Source organism: Antechinus flavipes, chromosome 3 (genome assembly GCF_016432865.1).
Source record: "Antechinus flavipes isolate AdamAnt ecotype Samford, QLD, Australia chromosome 3, AdamAnt_v2, whole genome shotgun sequence".
Lineage (NCBI taxonomy): Eukaryota > Metazoa > Chordata > Mammalia > Dasyuromorphia > Dasyuridae > Antechinus > Antechinus flavipes.
In genome coordinates, this window is record NC_067400.1 from 286,739,814 (window position 1) to 286,758,577 (window position 18,764).

Here is an 18,764-nt window from a genome sequence, read left to right on the forward strand (position 1 = left end):
GAAGCTAGAGCCGCTGAGCTGCGGTTTGGAGGGGGTGAGGACTGGGTGGCTGCCGCCGCTGCCGCTTCTTCCTTTTTTTTTTTTTTTTTTTTCAATTTTCATTTGAAGGGAGCAGGAAACACGGCGCAGCTGAGCGTAGCCAGCCACGATGCACCAGCAGCAGTGGCAGCAGCAGCAGCAGCAGCCGCCCCGGGGTAGCAGCAGCAGCAGCGGCAGTGGCAGCAGCAGCAACAGCACCACCACCACCACCACCAGGAGCAGCAACAGCAGCAGCACCAGGAGCAGCAACAGCAGCAGGCGGCCCTGAGAAGCCCGAGGAAGCCAGAGAGGGGCCAACTCCTGTCTCCGCCTCCATCCCTCAAGCCGCCCTCCCCCGGTGCTCCCCACCCCCTGGACCCCCAGCCCTAGCCCTCGCCGCTTACCCGGATCCGGGGATCCCCCTACCCCCAGAGCTCTCCACGCCTAGCTCTCCGCCTCCGCAAACTTTCACGCTGTCTCTGCTGCCCAGCCTGGCTCTACACCAATGGGTGAGTGCCAGGGAGTTGGGGGATCGGGGGAGCAGCCAGAGGGGTCTCCTAGGTTTGGGCAGGAGGAGGGAGAAGAGGTGAGGAAGAGGGGAACACAGCCACCCACCCACCCCCAGCCAGGCTGGGGAATGGGGGGAAGGGGAAGAGGGGAGTCTCTTCTATGTCTCTTCCCCCGATCAACTTTCTGTCCTCAATTGTCTGCCAGGCTCCCGTCTGTCCCCATGATGGGCCATGGGGTTTGCATTTGCGGCGGTGGGAGAGCTTCTACCCATCCTCGTAATCTCCACTGCTGGCGAATTGGGGAGATGAACAAGTTTGAGAGAGAGAGAGAGAGAGAGAGAGAGAGAGAGAGAGAGAGAGAGAGAGAGAGAGAACGCACCCCCCGAGCTGTGCAGTTTATCTAAGGTTGCCACTTAGTCCCCTTCCTCGAGCTTGTCACTGAGTGGGGTGATGCGCAAATCTAGGGCAATGCATTAGAGCTCAAGAGTGATGAAACGTACACCCAAGCGTGCCCACTCAGGATCCAGGCTGGCTGTCGGGAAGATACACACTCGGCAGTTACACTCAGGCAACGTTTTTTGCCTTGTTGCTTGGGGAGGGGGTCCGAACAGGTTCGTGGTCACATACACACTGCGTACGGTTGGTCGATCACTGTGCAGACAGGAAATCCCAGTGGGCGTAGGTGGGGTTTGGCATCTCAGGACCGAAGGGGGTGTGTAGGGCACAGTTGGTGATGGAGGGGAAGTGAGCTACACAGCCTGCCCCCTGCCTTTGAGGCTGGGTGGATTGGGAGGTCTCGGGAAGGTGAGAAGTGAGGTAGACAGAGGTCGCTCTCTGAGGGTGGTCTCTACACCCCTTGGGTCAGCTAAGGAAGCTGCCTTTAATGACCCCACTTAGGATATGAGGAGCTGAAGCTGACAGCTCTGAAATTCCGAAGGTCTCCAGGGTCCCCAGTTCCCTTCTAATGTTAGACGTGTCTGAAAAGAGGGCGGGGAATGCTTTGCGGTTCTCCTTTTGCCTGGAGGACCCCGGAGAGCTGTAGGAAGATGCATTTGAGGGAGGATGAGGGGGGTGTGGTTCACTTTTTTTTGGAATGGGCGGGGAGAGTTTTCCCTATCCCTCCTCCTCCTCCTCCTCTTTTCCTGCCTTGGAACCGTTCCTCTGCTGGCTGCTTTTCCAGCCGGCTTAAATACCAAGGAAGCTAAGCCTCTACATGCTGTTGGCCATTTAAATCCCACGCGGGTTGGCTGCCTCCACCCCGGGAGCCTGCGGCAGCTTTCAGAAAAGGACAGCTCTCCGAAAGCCTCCTGTTTGCACCCAGGCCCCTGGAGATGGTTCTAATGAATGAATCCTACCCAGAGGGCACAGGATTGGTGGGGGAGGGAGCTGTGTTTGACAGTGGCATCGCTGACTGCTCCAAAGTGTATCCACAGGCTGCCAGCTCCTGATGGGCCAGTCTGGGATCTGATGTAGCATATGTCTGTGGAAGGCATCTCTTTGTGTACAATCAAGGCTTCTGTGTTCTCTCTTTCTCAGTGGCTGAGGCTACTATGTTTGTCACTTTAAAAAAAAGGAATTTTAAGGCTGGAAAAGATCTTAGAGAGCATCAAATCCAACTCACCTCATTTGATAGTAAGAGAAACTGTGGACAACCCCAAATTCCCTATTTCTCTGAATGGGCAATTTCATCACACCTTGATTTTGAAAGACAACTTGGTAGGTTACCTTTAACCCCCAGCCCTCAACCCCCTTCTTGTCTGAGAAGGTTGAAACCCATTTATGTGTTTTTGGTGTCCTCAATACAGATTGCTTCTTATGGTAGCAACAAAACATTTACGTAAATACTTTGTCCTTTTGGCTCTGTAATCTTCACCATGTTTTGTTGTCAGAGTGAACCAGACAACTGCTTGGTGGAGATGGTACCTATTTAGCTGGTTGACTGAGAATTGTGTTGACTGAGATTTTATTTGCTGAGTCAGGTCTGTTAAACATTTTGTGATTGTCCCCTCCAGTCCTACTCTTCTTGACCTCATTTGGGGTTTTCTTGGCAGAGACACTGGAGTAGTTTACCATTTCCTTCTCCAGCTCATTTTACAGATCAGAAAACTGAGGCAGAGTTAAGTGACTTGACCAAAGTCACACAGCTAGTATGTATTTGAGGCCAGATTTGATGGGGTCCAATACCATCTACTTCAACACCTAGCTGCTCCAGTAACGGTAACTAACATCTGTGTATAAGTCCTATACGTAGGGCTTACTGTCAGCCAGACACTTTACAATTATTATCTCATTTGATCTTCACAATAACCACGGAAGGTAGATGTTGTTATCCTTATGACTGATGAGGAAACTAAGGCAAACACCAGTTAAATGACTTGCTCTGGCTCATACAGGCTGAGGTTAGATTTGAATTATGGTCATCCTGACCCTAGGCCCTGCATGCTATCTGCTGTTCAACACTTTGTTCTTGATAAGGTTAGCTTTTTCCATTCTTCTCTTTTGGGTCCTCTTAGATTACACACTAATCTCATTTAAACATCTGATTTAGGTTGCAGATTCTGACAAAGTGGGGCCTAGTAATTGAAGTTAAAATTCAGAAACACTAATTCTGTATATTTTAGAGAAGATTAGAGACATGTAGGAAGACTAAAACACAACATAAATTATTATTATTTCCTAAAGTTATGTTTCAAGCAAGAAGAAAAGGAAAGAATAGCTCCACTGCTTGGGGCAGATGGTTTAATGTTAGCAGAGGAGAAAGCTGAACTACTTAACCTTTATTTTATTTACATTTTTCTCTTAATGTTTGATTTGAAAGAATAGAACACTATCGTTGAAGACAGATTGAAGTCTGAATCTAGGTAAAGAGATAATAAAGTAACACTAAACCCAAATGAACTACATCCAGGATTATTGTAAGGACTCAGAGTCCTTTGGACTTCTCCTATTTGGAGAATAGGAGAGATACTTTTGAACTGGAAAAAGGCAGATACCTCTTTTAAAAGGGGTAAAAGAGGCCCAGCAAAATTCTAGATGGATTATTCTAGGGCAGGTGGATGAATATGAATGAATTAAAAACATTAATTAAGTAGTTAGTTAAGGGATGGGGATACAAATATAAAAAGTGACAGTACCTATACTTAAGGAGTTTATATTCTGATAGGGGGAGTCAGTATATATAAAGGAGTGGCAATCAGGGAGGAGAGTTTTGATTAGGAAAGTAACAAGAATGGGAAGTGGAGTCATAGAACAATTGGTTGTCATTTCCTTTTTAAGAATAGAAGTATTATTTGTGATTACTAAAAAAGGAAGATGATGATTACTAGAAACCAAAATGGGTTCACTAAGAAGTCATATCAAACTAAACAAAACAAAAACCTATTTCTCAATTTTTAGAGTAGGAAAACTGTAGACATTATGTATTTACTTTTTAACTAAGAATTTGATAGGTACCATTCTAATGAACAAGTTATAATACTTCTAGGTAAGTTTGGGATTGGTTGAACACACAAATAACATCCATCTTGAAGGACATCTCTATTGTCATGCCAGAGAACTCTACTTGGCTTTAACTCATTTACTCAGTGATAACTACAAAGAATCTATAAAATGGTCATTGCATGACAAAAGGAAGATCTGAAAAGTTCTTAGGTTCTAAGAAGAAATTAAATCTTATATGATTAGAGGTAAAGGAAGAGGATCAGAATTTGTAAGAGAATCTGGAAACTAATGAGAACTAGATGAATGGTTTGGAAATATTTAGTCTTAAAAAAGTCAGATTTATGATAACTGTCTTCAAAATAGAACAGTAATTAGACAGTTTTATAGGACTACAGAGTAGAACTAGGACCAATTAGTGAAAATTATAAGGAAACAAATACTTAATCAATTTAAGAATCTTACAAACTTACAAACAAATAGAGCAACCTAGAAATGAAGGGGACTGGCTTTAAGAGTTACTAAGTTGCTAGAAGTATGTCAACAGAAGCTGGATGACAATCATTTATGTAATCTTCCCACTAGTTGTGACATTGCATTGCCCACTAATTTCTCATCCTACTATGGAAATTCTCTCCCGTAGTTGATACAGAAAGAGAAACATTATTCTAAAATATCAAGATGTAATACTTCAGAAAATGCATATCATACTCTCATTTGGCATGTATAAAATGTCATTCACTAAGCTACAAGATGCTTTCAAGAAATTAAATAAGGGGAAATGGGAACAATATAGCTTTTGATGCTATTGACCATCTAAATATACCTCATGTGTATATCTATATATTCAGCCCTGATTTCTAGTCATGCATCATCATTTGATGCATGGAGCAAACCTTCTTAAACTTTTTCCATTTGTGACCCCTTTTTGCCCAAGGAATTTTTGTTTAACTTTGGTTATATAGGATTATAAAATAGGTATGTAAATTAAAAATTTACTTATAATAAATCATAAATTTATTTTAAAATAATTCTTTGTTTTTCATATAATTTTATCATTTATTAAAGACAAAAGCAAATAGCATATTAATGAGAAGGATGTGCTTGTTTATTTTTACATAAAGAATTAAATGTTGGTGGAATATTTGATATTATAGGATGTAGAGAGTTCAGAAACCTTTTACTATTGCCAAAATTTTTTATAAACCCGACATTCAGTTATGTGACCCTATATGGGATTCCAACACACAGTTTAAGAAGTTTTTTCATTGGAGAGAGCCATCTGCATCCATAAAGATGACTATGGGGAGTGAATGTGGATCACAACATATTATTTTCACTTTTGTTGTTGTTGTTTTCTTGTTTTGTTTTTTTTCTCATTTTTTCCCCATTTTGATCTGTTTTTTTTCTTGTACCATATGATAAATGTGGAAATGTTTGAAAAGTTGCTCATGTTAACATATATTGGATTACTTGCTATCTAGGGGAGGGTTATGGAGAGCAGGGAGGGAGAAAAATTTGGAACCCAAGATTTTGCAAGGGTGAATGTTGAAGACTATCTTTGTATGTATTTTGAAAATAAAAAGTTATTATTAAACAACTATAAAAATTTGTCAGAGGAGGCAGTGAGTGGGGCAGTTAGATGGCACAGTGCATAGAACACTGGCCCTGAAATCAGGAAGGCCTGAGTTCAAATCTAGTCTTATTAATTGTGTGATGCTAGGCAAGTCATTTAATTCCAATTGTCTTGCCAAAAAATAAAATAGAGGAGGCAGTTTGATATAACATTAAGAGCACTGATTCTGGAGTCAAAGGATATGGATTCAAATTCTGCCTTGGTTGTTTATTTTGTGAGTTTTTAATAAGTCATTGAAACTCTCTGGCCCTCAGTTTCTTTATCTGTAAAAAACGGAGAAGCTTGGACTAGATGATCTAGGGGTTTTTAATCCTTTCCTTTGGAAATCTTGTGAAGCCCAAGAATAGTTAAGTGGTAGAGCACTGGGCCTGAAGTCAGACTCATCATTCTGAGTTCAAATCTAGCCTCAGACACAGTTTTGTGTCCTTGAATAAATCACTTAATCCTGTTTGTCTCAGTTTCCTCATCTGTAAAAGGAGCTAGAAATCACTCTAGTATCTTTGCCTAGAAAATGACAAATGGGATCACAAAGAATTACACAAATGAAAAATGACTGTAATTACAAAGGAAAATATATTGAAATAAAGATGTTGTTTTTTACCATTGACGTTTACTGACTTGGATGTCCTGGTTAAGAACAACCCTTTTTCCAGATCTCAGATGCTGGGATTTGTGGTCCCCTAACATCTTAGAATCCACTGTAAAAATACTCTTTTTGGTACTTACAGTGTTTCACAATCTTGCCCTCTTCTCTATTTTTCCAGTTTTTAATTCCCTGTTCTTTCCTAATTGCCTTTTTCTGGTCTTTGCATTTGAATACTTCATATCCTGACTTGGTACTTTTTTGATGGCTGTATCCCATGGTTGGAATATTCTCCTTCCTTACTTCTGTTTACTAGCTTTCATCAAATCTTAGGTCAAATTTTACTTTTTAAAGGAAACCTTTCCCAGTCTTCTCCACAACTGGTGTCTTCTTTCTCATCTACTCTGTCTAGAACTAATACTTAAATCTCTTTGCATATTGTCTCTCCCATTAGAATGTGAGTTCCATGAATGGAGGCACTGTGTTTGGCTATCTTTGTATCTTCTTGGTAGTTAAATACCATTGGCTGATGGATCTTCTCACATTCCATAGCTTCCCTCCTAAACTTTTCCTCCTGACTTCCCTTTGTTTCTGTTGCTTCACCATTGTCTTTGTAAACCAGGATTTTTATTCTTAGTTTTCCTTGATTTCTTCTGTTTAACTCTCTCCCCTTTTCATGCACTTACCAAAATGTGTTGACTCTCTGACATCTCTTGAATCCTTCTTACTGTTTCCCTGAACTATTTTAATAGACTTCTAATCTCCCTATTTCTCCCCATTTACAGTTTTTCCTTTCTCTAATACACCTTTTACACAACTGGCAAAAGGCACAGGTCTGATTGGGTCACTCTTCTGCTCAAAAAAATTCAGTGGCTCTGCAGTGTCTATGTGATAAAAATTCACATTTTTTAGCCTGATGTTTGAGGCCCTTCACAGCATGGCAGCCATTTACCCTTCTTGTCTTATCTAATTTTATTCTCTTTTGACACATACTTTCTAGCTTAACTGAATTACCTACAACTGTTCAACACTAGACTCTATCTTCTATCTCTTTGAATTAATGAATGATAAGACACAAAGTGTTTACTTACTATACACTAGATACAGTGATATACAAGGTGATGCTAACAAATAAAATTAAAGTGCTTTCTCAAGGAATTTTCATTTTAACTGGAGAAAATAACACATAAAGAGCTGAAAAGAAGGTTTAGAAATGGCCAGGAAATAAAATGGAGGCCTCATTTTTGCCAAAATAGGAACTTCTTGTAAAAACCTCTCAGAACACAGTATCTGAGGGACAAAGTCAAGGTTCTTTTGTGATGGGGATAAGCAAGGTGAAGATTATGACTGAAGAACAGGCATTTAGAAATGATTAGGCATTCATTCAGATTATTCCCTATTCCATGAATGCATTTCCCTCATTCATCTGACTTATCTGCTTTTTGAATTTTTGGATTCAACATTCAGCTCAGATACTACCTCTTCCATGAACCTTCAGTGATTCTTGCTCTTTCCTAATCAATTTTTCCATATACCATACACATTTATGGGGATAGTTCCATCTCTTCTTTTTCTCCCTCTTATTTCATTTTTGTGTATGTATCCTCAGTACTTGGCATTTAATAGGTGATTAATAAATATTCATCAGATTACATTGAAAGTGAGGATATTAAAGGAGTCCTTACTACTGTGTGATTATAGAGAGGTATTAGAACCAGTGGATCTGAATTTTGAGATGAGAATTTTGGTATCTCCACTTCTGAGATTTAAAGACAACATTTGTTATCATTTCTAGGTTCTGCTACATTAAAGGTTAACTGTTACACACTTGTTTATATTAGGAAATGTAAACTCAGAAGAGAGAAGAATCTCTCAGTAAAAACCATTTCATTCTAAATACAAACTTAACATTAACTCTCTTGACTTTTGTGCTAAAGTTATAGGCCTGTCAGTTTGCAAAATGGTGGCAATAACTTTGTTTCACAGAGGTGGTGTGAAATCTACCCAAAATAGGATTTGTCAGATTTTGGAAACTGGAGCAGCAAAGCAAACACATGAAGTTGTTTTTTGGGTAGCCCATCTTACATTGGCTTTAGTCATCATCATAAGTATGTCCAAAGCATTAACAGGTAATATTTTTAATGGATTAATTATTCTATCTTTAATGGAGGAAGGGGCAGGCATACCATTTTTCCTTATGGGTGAGAATACAACAAACAACTGGTTTGGCAGGCTGTACTGCAAGAACTATGTTGTGCATACCACAAATAGAAAAAAATCTCTTTAAAATCAAAAAAGTCAAGCCTGTCTTCCTTCATTTGTCACCTCAGTGTTTTCCTTGTATCTTTAAGAAAATTCAAGAGTCCTTTCTGTTTTTAGTCACTCTGGTTTAATCTTCATCAATGTGGCTATCAACAAGGGCAATTTTTTCCGTTTAGAAAACAATTTTCAGGAATTTAAAATTGTCAGTTCTCAGAGCCAGAGAGATTCAGTATGAATATCTAACTTAATATTTGTGTATATATTACGATGGTAAGAATAGTGTCCAATTGAAGACAATCTACTTTTTTTTTTTTATGAAGCATGAGTATTGGCCTATTTGTGATAAAATGGATACATATATATTTGTTTTAATAGGCTTTTGCAGTTTATTCAGTATATTGCTAGGCACACAATAGCCTTAGGCCCTTTTTTCTGTTTCTGCAAAATAAAACAAAAAAATGTGGTTGGTATGAAAGATTCAAAACTTCATTATCTATAGATTTACATAGTCTGTCCATTTAGAACTTATCTCACATAACTATGTACAGAATGATTTTCTGTTAATGGAGCAGATAGTAAGGCTTACATAAAACATCTTGGCCTGATAGTGCCAAATCCTTTATATTTCAGTGAAATTGGTCATTCATGAAATGTCTTGTTACTAAGGTCCAGAAAACAGGCCCTTTGGATTTCTGGTTGGATTTTATTGCTAAGCACTGGTTATGTCCTCTTAAGAGGTACTATTGTATCCCCAAATTTCAATATAACAAAAGGCTTGCTGATTACAGTTTATGATGCACCACTTGATAGGACTAAATTCCAGAGAAGATAAATTTAAATAGTCTTTTGGTATTTCTTGTAATGTCCGATAAATAACTCTTTGGTTTCAGATGACCTAATTGGCCCCCAACTTCATCCTGCTAGAACAGAAGCATTATCTCACTTCCTTTATGTTTAATCAGATAATTTCCCCTCAGGCAACTTTAGTGGTGTTTGAACTATTAACTCATTTTCCTTTCTTCTGTTCTAGTAGGATTCTAGTAGCTTAAAAAGGCCCAGGTTTCCCACTGGATCCAGGGCTATCTCCAGTCATCTTGATCTGTATCTTGCCACTGGACCCAGATGGCTCTGGAGGAGACATTGAGGCTGATGACTTTGTACACCCCTCTCATGCTTACCTCCCTGAGTCATGGGTCTCTAAGGAATGAAGGACAAACAACAAGGGGGATTGTAGAAAGAACACTGAATTTGGAATCAGGTAGCCTATCTTAGCCTGCACAACTCTTTGAATTATAGTTAGAACATGCATTTATCTTCTCTTTCCCTCTCTCGTTAGAAAATATTGAAATAGGTTTTTTGTTTGTTTGTTTGTTATTTTTAATAAGTCTTGCCACATTATCAGGGTTTACATCATAGATATACAGTCAGTATTTGTTCATCATGGTGATACTTGCTTAGTTCCATCATGGTATAATTGGTCTTAGTCATAGAAGCTGGTTATGAGTGACATAGTACCGGCACTCAGGCTCTCTGTCCCTTAAAAAAATGTTGTCTGCTGGTTCTTTATAGCCTGCTGCAGTGTTTGTGAACCCCATTTGGCAGATTGCCAGGATTAGGTTTTGAAAGCCTTCTATGGTACAAACACTAGTAAATAAAGAAAAGCTGATGAAGAAGAGGGGGGGTGATATCTATCTAATTGTCCTTATAGGGCACAAAAGATTTCAAGGCACAAAATCATTCACTGCGACTTCTTAACTGTCTTAAAGCAACAACAGCAACAACAACTGATAGCATAATGATTCCTATTATGGAGCTATCCTTTCAGTGAATGAAAGAAGAATCAGACTATTAAAGCTTTTGTACTTTTAACTGTCTTTCCCCCTGTTCTTATAATAGTAACTTCATCTTTTTTCACTTCATCTTGAGATAGCTGAGTTGTAAACCTAGAGGGACAGGGTGGAGGCTTTGAGTAAAAGAAGTTCATTCTTCCATCTCTGCAAGTGTCTCCTATGGATTTTTCTTCCCTGAACTAGCCTTTGGGACTGTGTTTGACTTTTTTGTATCCTGACCCTCACATTTACATTGATTCATGAAATCATAGAATCTTAGAGCTCAGAAGGGCAATTGGAAAGAGATAGAAAAAAGCTTTTACAGTGGAGAGGTAAAGGAGGAAGAGAGGGTGAGAAAATGAGCGGTACTCTCATCAGAATTGGCTCAAAGAGGAAATAGCATAAATATTCAATAAGGTATAGATAAATTTCTCTCTCTTACCATAGGAGGAGATATGGGAAGGGGGGAGGTGATAAAAGAGAGGGCTATTGAGGGAGGAAATGGTCAGTACTAAAACACTTTTGAGGAGGGACAGGGTGAAAGGCTAGAATAAATGGGGGGGAAATACAGTTAGCAATGGTAATTGTAAAAAGAATTTAGAAGGAAGTTTCTCTGATAAGCTCTCATTTCTCAAAAAAAGAGAGAACTGATTCAAATTTATAAAGAAAAAAAAAAAAGAGAGCCATGCCCTAATTGAGAAATGATCTGTACTCAAAGAGCTATAAATTCATGCATATCCTTTGACCTAACATTATCACCACTTGGCATGAATACCAAAAGAGATTTGGGGGGAAAAAAGAGGAAAATGACTTATATTGTACCAAAAAAAAATATTCCTAACAGCTTTCTTCTCAAAGCAAAAAAATTGGAGACTGAGGGGATGCTCATCGATTGGGGATGGCTTAATAAACTGTGGTATGGGTTTATGATGGAATATTATTGTTCTGTGGGAAATGATGAGCAGGATGCTGTCAGGAAAAAAAAAGTCCTCTACAAACTCAAGCAAAGTGAAATATACTGTATAAAAAGTAATAGTGATGTTCTGGCATGACCAGCTATGAATGACTTTGCTATTCTCAATAGTACAATCATCCATGAGGACTCTGAAAGACCTATGATGAAAAATTCTATTTATACCCAAAGAAGGAACTGATTGTGTCTGAATAGACTGAAGCATTCTCTCTTTCTCTCTCTGTTTTTCTCTTTTTTTTAACTTGAATTTTCTTGAAGTTTTTTATTTTAATAAGAATAGGAGATCTATGTTTTTTTTTTTTCCACAACTTGACTTTTATGGAAATGTTTTACATATTCACAAATGGTTTCTTAATCGTGGGTGGAGATAAGGGAGAGAAACTGAAACTCAACTTTTAGAAACAAATGTATAATTTTTTTTTTTTGTTTTGAATGTAACTGGGAGAAAATATTAAATAAGTAAAATAAAATCAGAAGGACAATTTGACCAATCTCACTTAATAAATAGATGAGAAAACTGAAGTAATTAGTGGCAGAACCACAGACTGAACTTTAATCTCTCTGTCAACTACCTCTTATGTCTTCAGACATGAAATTAAATGTTTGACTGTTTTTATTAGTATTCTCTACTTATCGGTCAGTTTACTATGGAACACATTAAAGTCCAAGTGTCCAGAATGAGATTCTAGTTCACAAAAGAAAGAGGGATGGGAAAGGGGAGGAGTTAAATAAATGTAAGAAATGAGAAAAGTAAATATAATTTAGTTTTTTCAAATTTTTATTTCAAGGTGACTTTATTTTTTCATTTGCTCTGTGATAGACATGTGTCATGAAAAGGGGACAATATATTAATTTGAAGGACCCACCTGAGTTTGAATGTTAGCTCTGCAACTTTCAAAAATTCCATAAATTATTTTGAAAAATAAAAAGCCATTATTTTAAAAAATTTCATAAATTAACTCATTTATTATTAGGCTCTAAGTTATAGATTTTTTTTTGCTCAATAGTATTTTATTTTTCCAAATACATGTAAAGATAGTTTTCAACATTCATTTTTGTAAGACTTTGTGTTCCAAATTTTTCTCCTTCCTTCTCTTCCTTCCTCCCTCCTGAAGACAGCAAACAATCTGATATAGACTAAACATAAGTAATCCTTGTAAACATATTTTTATATTTGTCATGTTGTGCAAGAAAATTCAGTCCAAAAACTCGGAGGGAAAAAAAACAAGAAAAAAGAAAAAAAGGTGAAAATACTATACTTCAGTCTTCATAATTCTGGATGCAATTGCCATTTTTCATCCCAAGTCTATTGGAATTGTCTTAGATTACTGTATTGCTGAGAAGAGCTAAGCCTACCATATAATTTTGTTGTTACGGTGTATAATGTTCTCTTGGTTCTGCTCACTTCATTTAATATCAGTTCATGTAAATTTTTCCAGACTTTTCTAAAATCAGCCCTCATCTTTTCTTATAAAATGTTAATACTCCATTACATTCATATACCATAGCTTATTCAGCCAACCCCAACTGATGGGCATCCACTCAATTTTCAGTTCCTTGCCACTATAAAAAGAGTTGCTACAAACATTTTTGCAATGTGTATCCCTTTCCCTTCTTTATGATCTCTTTGGGATAAAGGTCCATTAGAGACACGGCTTGATCAAATGGGTATGTGCAGTTTAACATGGTAGGGCTAATACTGCCCTTTTTATTGCCGTCTCTTTATGAATTTCCTTCTGTTTTTCTCTGGATGTTTTTTAATGCTGTATTGATATCCCCCCTTTTTAAAGCATCATTATCATTGTTACTTTCCCACTCTTCCATAATTCCTCTTTTAAGGCCTCTTTTAAAACAAATTGATACAAAGAAGCAAAAACAAACACATTGTGTCAAAAAAGAAGTATGGCTCATTCTGTAGTTGTCACCACCTCTCTGACATAAAATGGAAAATAAGCTTTATCCCTAGTCTCAATGAACTCATTGATCAACTTTTTAAGGCTGTTTTCCTTTGCAGAGTCATAAGTAATTGTTTAAGAACTAGAACTTGTTAATCATTAAAGAACACTGAATAGCCACATGGAGTGTTCTGTAATAGCCTGATCCAGACATTTGAGCCACAGTATATCTGTTTGAAAGTATGCAGGAAAGTTTACCTTTCTGTTTGTTTGTTTTGTTAAGAAAGGATAGATATTGAATGTAAAAAGTTACAGAAAAGATTCCTGTATCTGTTTAACATACAGTGGTTCTTCAGCACTTATTTACTTCAACACTTGTTACTTTAGTACTGGATGTAGGTAGGACTGTCAGATTGGAGCCCACGATGTTGGGATTGTTTTCATGAGTAGCCAGGTCACAGAATAGTTCCTTTAGGGCAATATGATTGTAGCCTATAGTGTCCTGGATCCAAAAGCAGTAGTAGTCCTGGAAAGGGCATGGAGGGACCAGCATGCTCCAAAGGAGGGGAAGCAGCAGGAGAAGGAGCAGCAGCTGTAGTGGGAGCCCAGGTGGAGACAGTGGGGGACCCAAGAGCCCTGAATCCTGGACTGTGGTCAGAACCTTGGGTGGTGGAAGGTGTTGGATTATAGCTTCTATTTCCACCTCCAGGATTCCTCCCACCCCAAGGAAGCTTGTAGCATGGGATTACGGAGAGTATAAAGGTCACTTCTCAGAAAATGAGTTGGGTCAAGAAGGGAGAAGTCTGACTGGGCTGGGTTGTACTGACCTGTTTCTCTGCAGCTGGAAGCCTCATTTGCCTCTTTGGGGAACTGGATGGGGAGGGATGGTTAGGCTGCGGACTGGAAATATATTTATTATGGGAAAAATTCATTCTATACTCCTTGTTTTTGCTTTCTGGAACCAATTAACAAGTGCCAAGGTACTGCTGTAGTAATTTTATAGATCCAAATGTCTGCACCGCACTCTTAAAAATTTTAATTATTTAGTTTTTCATTTTCCCCAATTATATGTAAAAATAATTTGTAACATTCATTTTAAAAATATTGAGTTCTGTGTTCGGTTCCGCAAACATATATTGTATCTAGGATATACTGCAACATATCTAACATATATAGGACTGCTTGCCATCTAGGGGAGGGAAGGAGGGGAAAAATTGGAACAGAAATGAGTGCAAGGGATAATGTTGTAAAAAAAATTACCCTGGCATGGATTCTGTCAATATAAAGTAATTATTAAATAAAAATTAAAAAAAAATTGAGTTCTGCATTCTCTCCCTTCCTCTCTTCTTCTTCACTGAGAAGGCAAGCAATTTGATATAGGTTATACATGTATAGTCATTGGGCCACACTTTTAAAGAAGGTCCATTAAAATTAACTTTTGCTCTCCTAATGTTCTTTATACACACAACACACACACACACACACACACACACACACACACACATAAAATTTTAAAATTGATGTCTTTTGGCGTTTTTTTTGTATTACCATAATTTCTCTGAATCTCTTTCTGTCTTCCAGAAAGTCATCTCATATAATTGATGATATTTTGTTTGTTTATTTGCAATGCAATTAGGGTTAAGTGAGTCACCTAAGGTCATGCAGCTTGTAAATGTTAATTGTATGAGGTCAAATTTGAACTCAAATCCTGTTGACTCCAGGGTTGGTGCTCTATCCACTGCAACATCTAGCTACCCCTGATGGTAATTTTCTTTTTTTTTTTTAGATAGAAAAAGGAGAGGAAAAAAATCATTTTGCTAATTTTTGAAAGAACTTGAAGACTTGGCAACAGAAAGAACATGCATATTAAGCATAATGAACAGCCAGTGCAAAAGTATGGAGGTGGAAAATGTCAGGTTTGAGGATCAGTGAGAGAGTCAGCTTGACTGGACCATTTCATGTAGGAAGGGAAGTGATGCATAATAAGTTTGGGAAGATAGATTGGGGGCAGGTTGTGAATTACTTTAAAACCCATGAGAAATTCACATTTGATCTTAGAAACAATATAGTCATTGGAGTCTGATCATGGTAAGAACTATGCTTAAGGCAAATAACTTTGGCATATATGTAGGGGTGAATTTGTAGTGGAATAAGACATGAGCCAGAGAGATTAATTAGCAGCATATACTAATGGTCTAGGTGAGGGGTGATTGGTGAGAAGGGGGAAAACAGAGCTAGAGAAGAGATGTAGAGATACATATAAAAGGCTTGAGCAATTGATTGGATAAGTGGGATGAAGGGTCGTAGAGTATTCTTGAGCAATTCTGAGATTCTCAATTCTAGCTGGATGGGAGTGCAGAGACTATTGTGTATGGGAGTGAGGTGGGAGGGCAATTGGAAGGTTCAGATGCCAAAGATATGGTAAGGTGAATGTTGAAAAGCAATTTTTTTTTGTTTTGAGATTTTTGTAGTTCAAGTTATGTGTTTGCTATTGTGTTTATAAAACATCTTCTCTTTTAATGTTGCTTATGTTATGTAAACGTTTCTTACATCTATTTTCTGTTTACCCCATTACTTTAGGACCTCAAGGGGAAACATTTATGGTCTAGTTTATGGGAACTTTCACTCTGACCAATTTGACAATTGAATTGAATTAAAAACCAAAAGGATTAACTGCACAGAGAGAGAGAGAGAGAGAGAGAGAGAGAGAGAGAGAGAGAGAGAGACAGACAGACAGACAGAGACAGAGAGACAGAGACATAGAGAGAGACAGAGTCAGAGACAGACAGACAGACAGATAGACAGACACACCTAGATAGTGCATTTAATAGGAAGTTTGGCTTAAAATCAAGAAGACTCATCTTCCTGAGTTCAAATCTGGCCTCAGATACTTCCTATCTGTGTCACCACTCTGGGCAAGTCACTTGTTTGTCTTAGTTTCCTCAAGTATAAAATGAGCTGGAGAAGGAAATGACCAACCAGTCTTTGCTGAGTAAATTCCAAAAGGGATCACAAAAAGTTGGACCCTACGGAACCATAATAGAGAAAATGGGCACTTTAGAGTTCTTCTAGCATCTAGCATGCCATGTACTTCTCCAACTCATTATCTTTTCACTAAGCCCAGCCCCCTCTTCTTAACATCCTTATTTCTTTTGAATATATAGTTTTCATTTAAGTTTGCTTTCATCTTTGTTTTCATTTAGGTTTGCAACCTGAGTCATCTTTGACTTACTTTTCTTTCTTACACCAATATGTGGCTACATCTTGTGGATTCTACCTTCCCCACATAGCGGTCCCCTTCTCTCAACAGACCAACCTCCTTTGGTTTAAGTTCCCTAATTACTTCTTCTCTGGACTATTGCTGTTCCCTCCTATTTGGGCTCCCTGCTGCCAAATTGTCTCTAGTCCTTTTTCATGCTGCTGTTAAACTGATATCCTGAAACACATATTGATATCAGACTCCTGCTTGAAAAGCTTCAGTGAAACCTCCTTATTCCCTTTAGAATAAGTTAAAAACTCCTTTGTTGGGCATTAAAAGTTCTTCATGGTCTGGCTGTAGTCAGCCTTTCTTAGATGAGTTCCTCTTGTTCCTCCCTTGTGCTCACCCAGACAATCCTGAAGTTCCACATAGTCAGCCCTCTTTCAGCCACCTCTGAAGCTGTACACAGTCTAGCCTTCTCCCATGCTAACAGAGCTCTCTTCTCACCTCCCCCTACAATTCCTAGCTTAGAATGTGAAGAATCTTCATGAGACTTTGATTCTTCATTAGGCCTTTTGCTAATTGAACTTCTTATTAATTAGTGGTTTTTTCTCTATTTCTGTGTTGTGCTTTGTCCTTCGATCTAGAAGAGGGCCATGACATCAAGGAAATGATGACATGTCATGCAAGTGAATTGGATTGAAATGAGGGAAGACTGTGTATAGTCACCTGCTTCATTTTCTCCTCCAGAACCATATGGGCTCAGCAGCCAGATACAGATTAGGATGACTGGAGATGGTTTAGGATGCGATAGGAAATCTTTACATTTTTAAGCTAAGGTCTTTTAATAGGTCTAGGTTTATTTGAGGCAACACCCAGTCAGTAATTAAGTCTAGTAAGAATTGAGGTAAAGAATGGCCTTTTTTACTAATCAAAAGAAAAAATCCAATTTGGGAAAACAATAATTACTATGGGCCCAAACAGTGACCAACTGGAGTCTGGCCTGGGGCCTGTTGTTGGTCAGTCAATGAGTTGGGTTTAAGGCTTAGTCCTTAAGAAAGAAATCTAGCTGGTAAACCCCAAGATATGCTGGCATTTTTCAGATATTTAAAAATAAAAATTACATTCCTCTGGGAAGAGAAGCTCTACTTGCACAGGTTGTTTGTTCTTCAAAGGAACCATGATATTTATATTTATATTTATAGAGGATATACTTATCTATATTAGCACAATTATTAGTGTACACTGTATTAGTATACTTAGTAACACACTTAGCTGTGTTAGTGCAAGATGGCCAAAGTTAGGGAATCCACCCCAGATGTTCATATGGATTATTTGTATCTGACTTGTGGCAAAGCATTCTGAGCTCATATGGGTCTGATCAATCACAGTCGGACACATTGTAACAACTCTTAACATAGTAATGTCATTTTGATCCTTTTTGAGAATCAAGGACAACAATCATTCCCTTAATAGAATATATGCTCCTTGAAGGCAGGGATTGTTTAGTATTTGTCCTTGTATCCTAAGCACTTATCATAATGCCTTGTACATAGTAGGCACTTAATGCTTATTGAATAGAATTGAATAGAATTGAGGTAATAAGTTATTGTTCTGTAGCCCTAACTCTTTATGGCTCCATATAAGGTTTTCTCTCCAGCTCATTTTTACAGATGAAGAAACTGAGGCAAACAGGGTTTAATGAATTGGTTTAGGTCACACTGCTAGGTAGTGTCTGAGGTCAGATTTGAATTCAGGAAGACTGACTTCAGGCTGGCTGCTCCATCCACTTTTTCGTCACTTACTTCCAACGATTTGTTGTCAGCTAGCTATTGACTGAATTTAAAGCCTTTAGATTGTGAACTCCAGAGCTAAAGGCCCAGGACTGCCTTTTCCTTTTTTTGTACCCCCAGAATTTAGTATAATGTCTAGCAAAGAGTTGGTGCTTAATAAATGTTTTTTGACTGACTGATGACTGATCCTTGTTGAAATGTGGTAGTTATCAATTTGGGAAAGTTATCTTGGCTATTGTGTGGTTTATGAATTAGAATAGGGAGAGAAGCCTGAGATAGGAAGATCATTTAGAAGTCCATTGAAATCTTTCTGTTGATGGGTGATAAAGGACTAAAATAGGTTAATTTATTTCTTTTTTTTTAAATTATAGTTTTTTTATTTACAAGATATATGCATGGGTAATCAATTCATTACTGCTCTGTTGGAACTGATTTGGTTCATTTCATTGCTGAGGATGGCCGGGTCCATCAGAATTGATCATCATATAGTATTGTTGTTGAAGTATATAATGATCTCCTGGTCCTGCTCATTTTACTCAGCATCAGTTCGTGTAAGTCTCTCCAAGCCATTCTGAAATCATAATAGGATGATTTCTGAGTGAAGAGAAATAAGGGGTTATTGCAGAGGC

At 38.2% G+C, this 18,764-nt stretch overlaps 1 protein-coding gene across 3 annotated transcripts in view; it reads left to right on the top strand.

Annotated features, from left to right (window-relative positions):
- The first annotated feature begins 428 nt into the window (after positions 1 to 428).
- SH3KBP1 (SH3 domain containing kinase binding protein 1) overlaps positions 429 to 18,764 on the top strand; it is a 457,572-nt gene continuing 439,236 nt past the window's right edge. For all 3 annotated transcript variants that reach the window (XM_051985147.1, XM_051985148.1, XM_051985150.1), the window contains exon 1: positions 429 to 527. In XM_051985147.1, the coding sequence (XP_051841107.1) occupies positions 524 to 527 (4 nt within the window). In that variant the 5' untranslated portion in view covers positions 429 to 523. The remainder of the gene's footprint in view (positions 528 to 18,764) is intronic.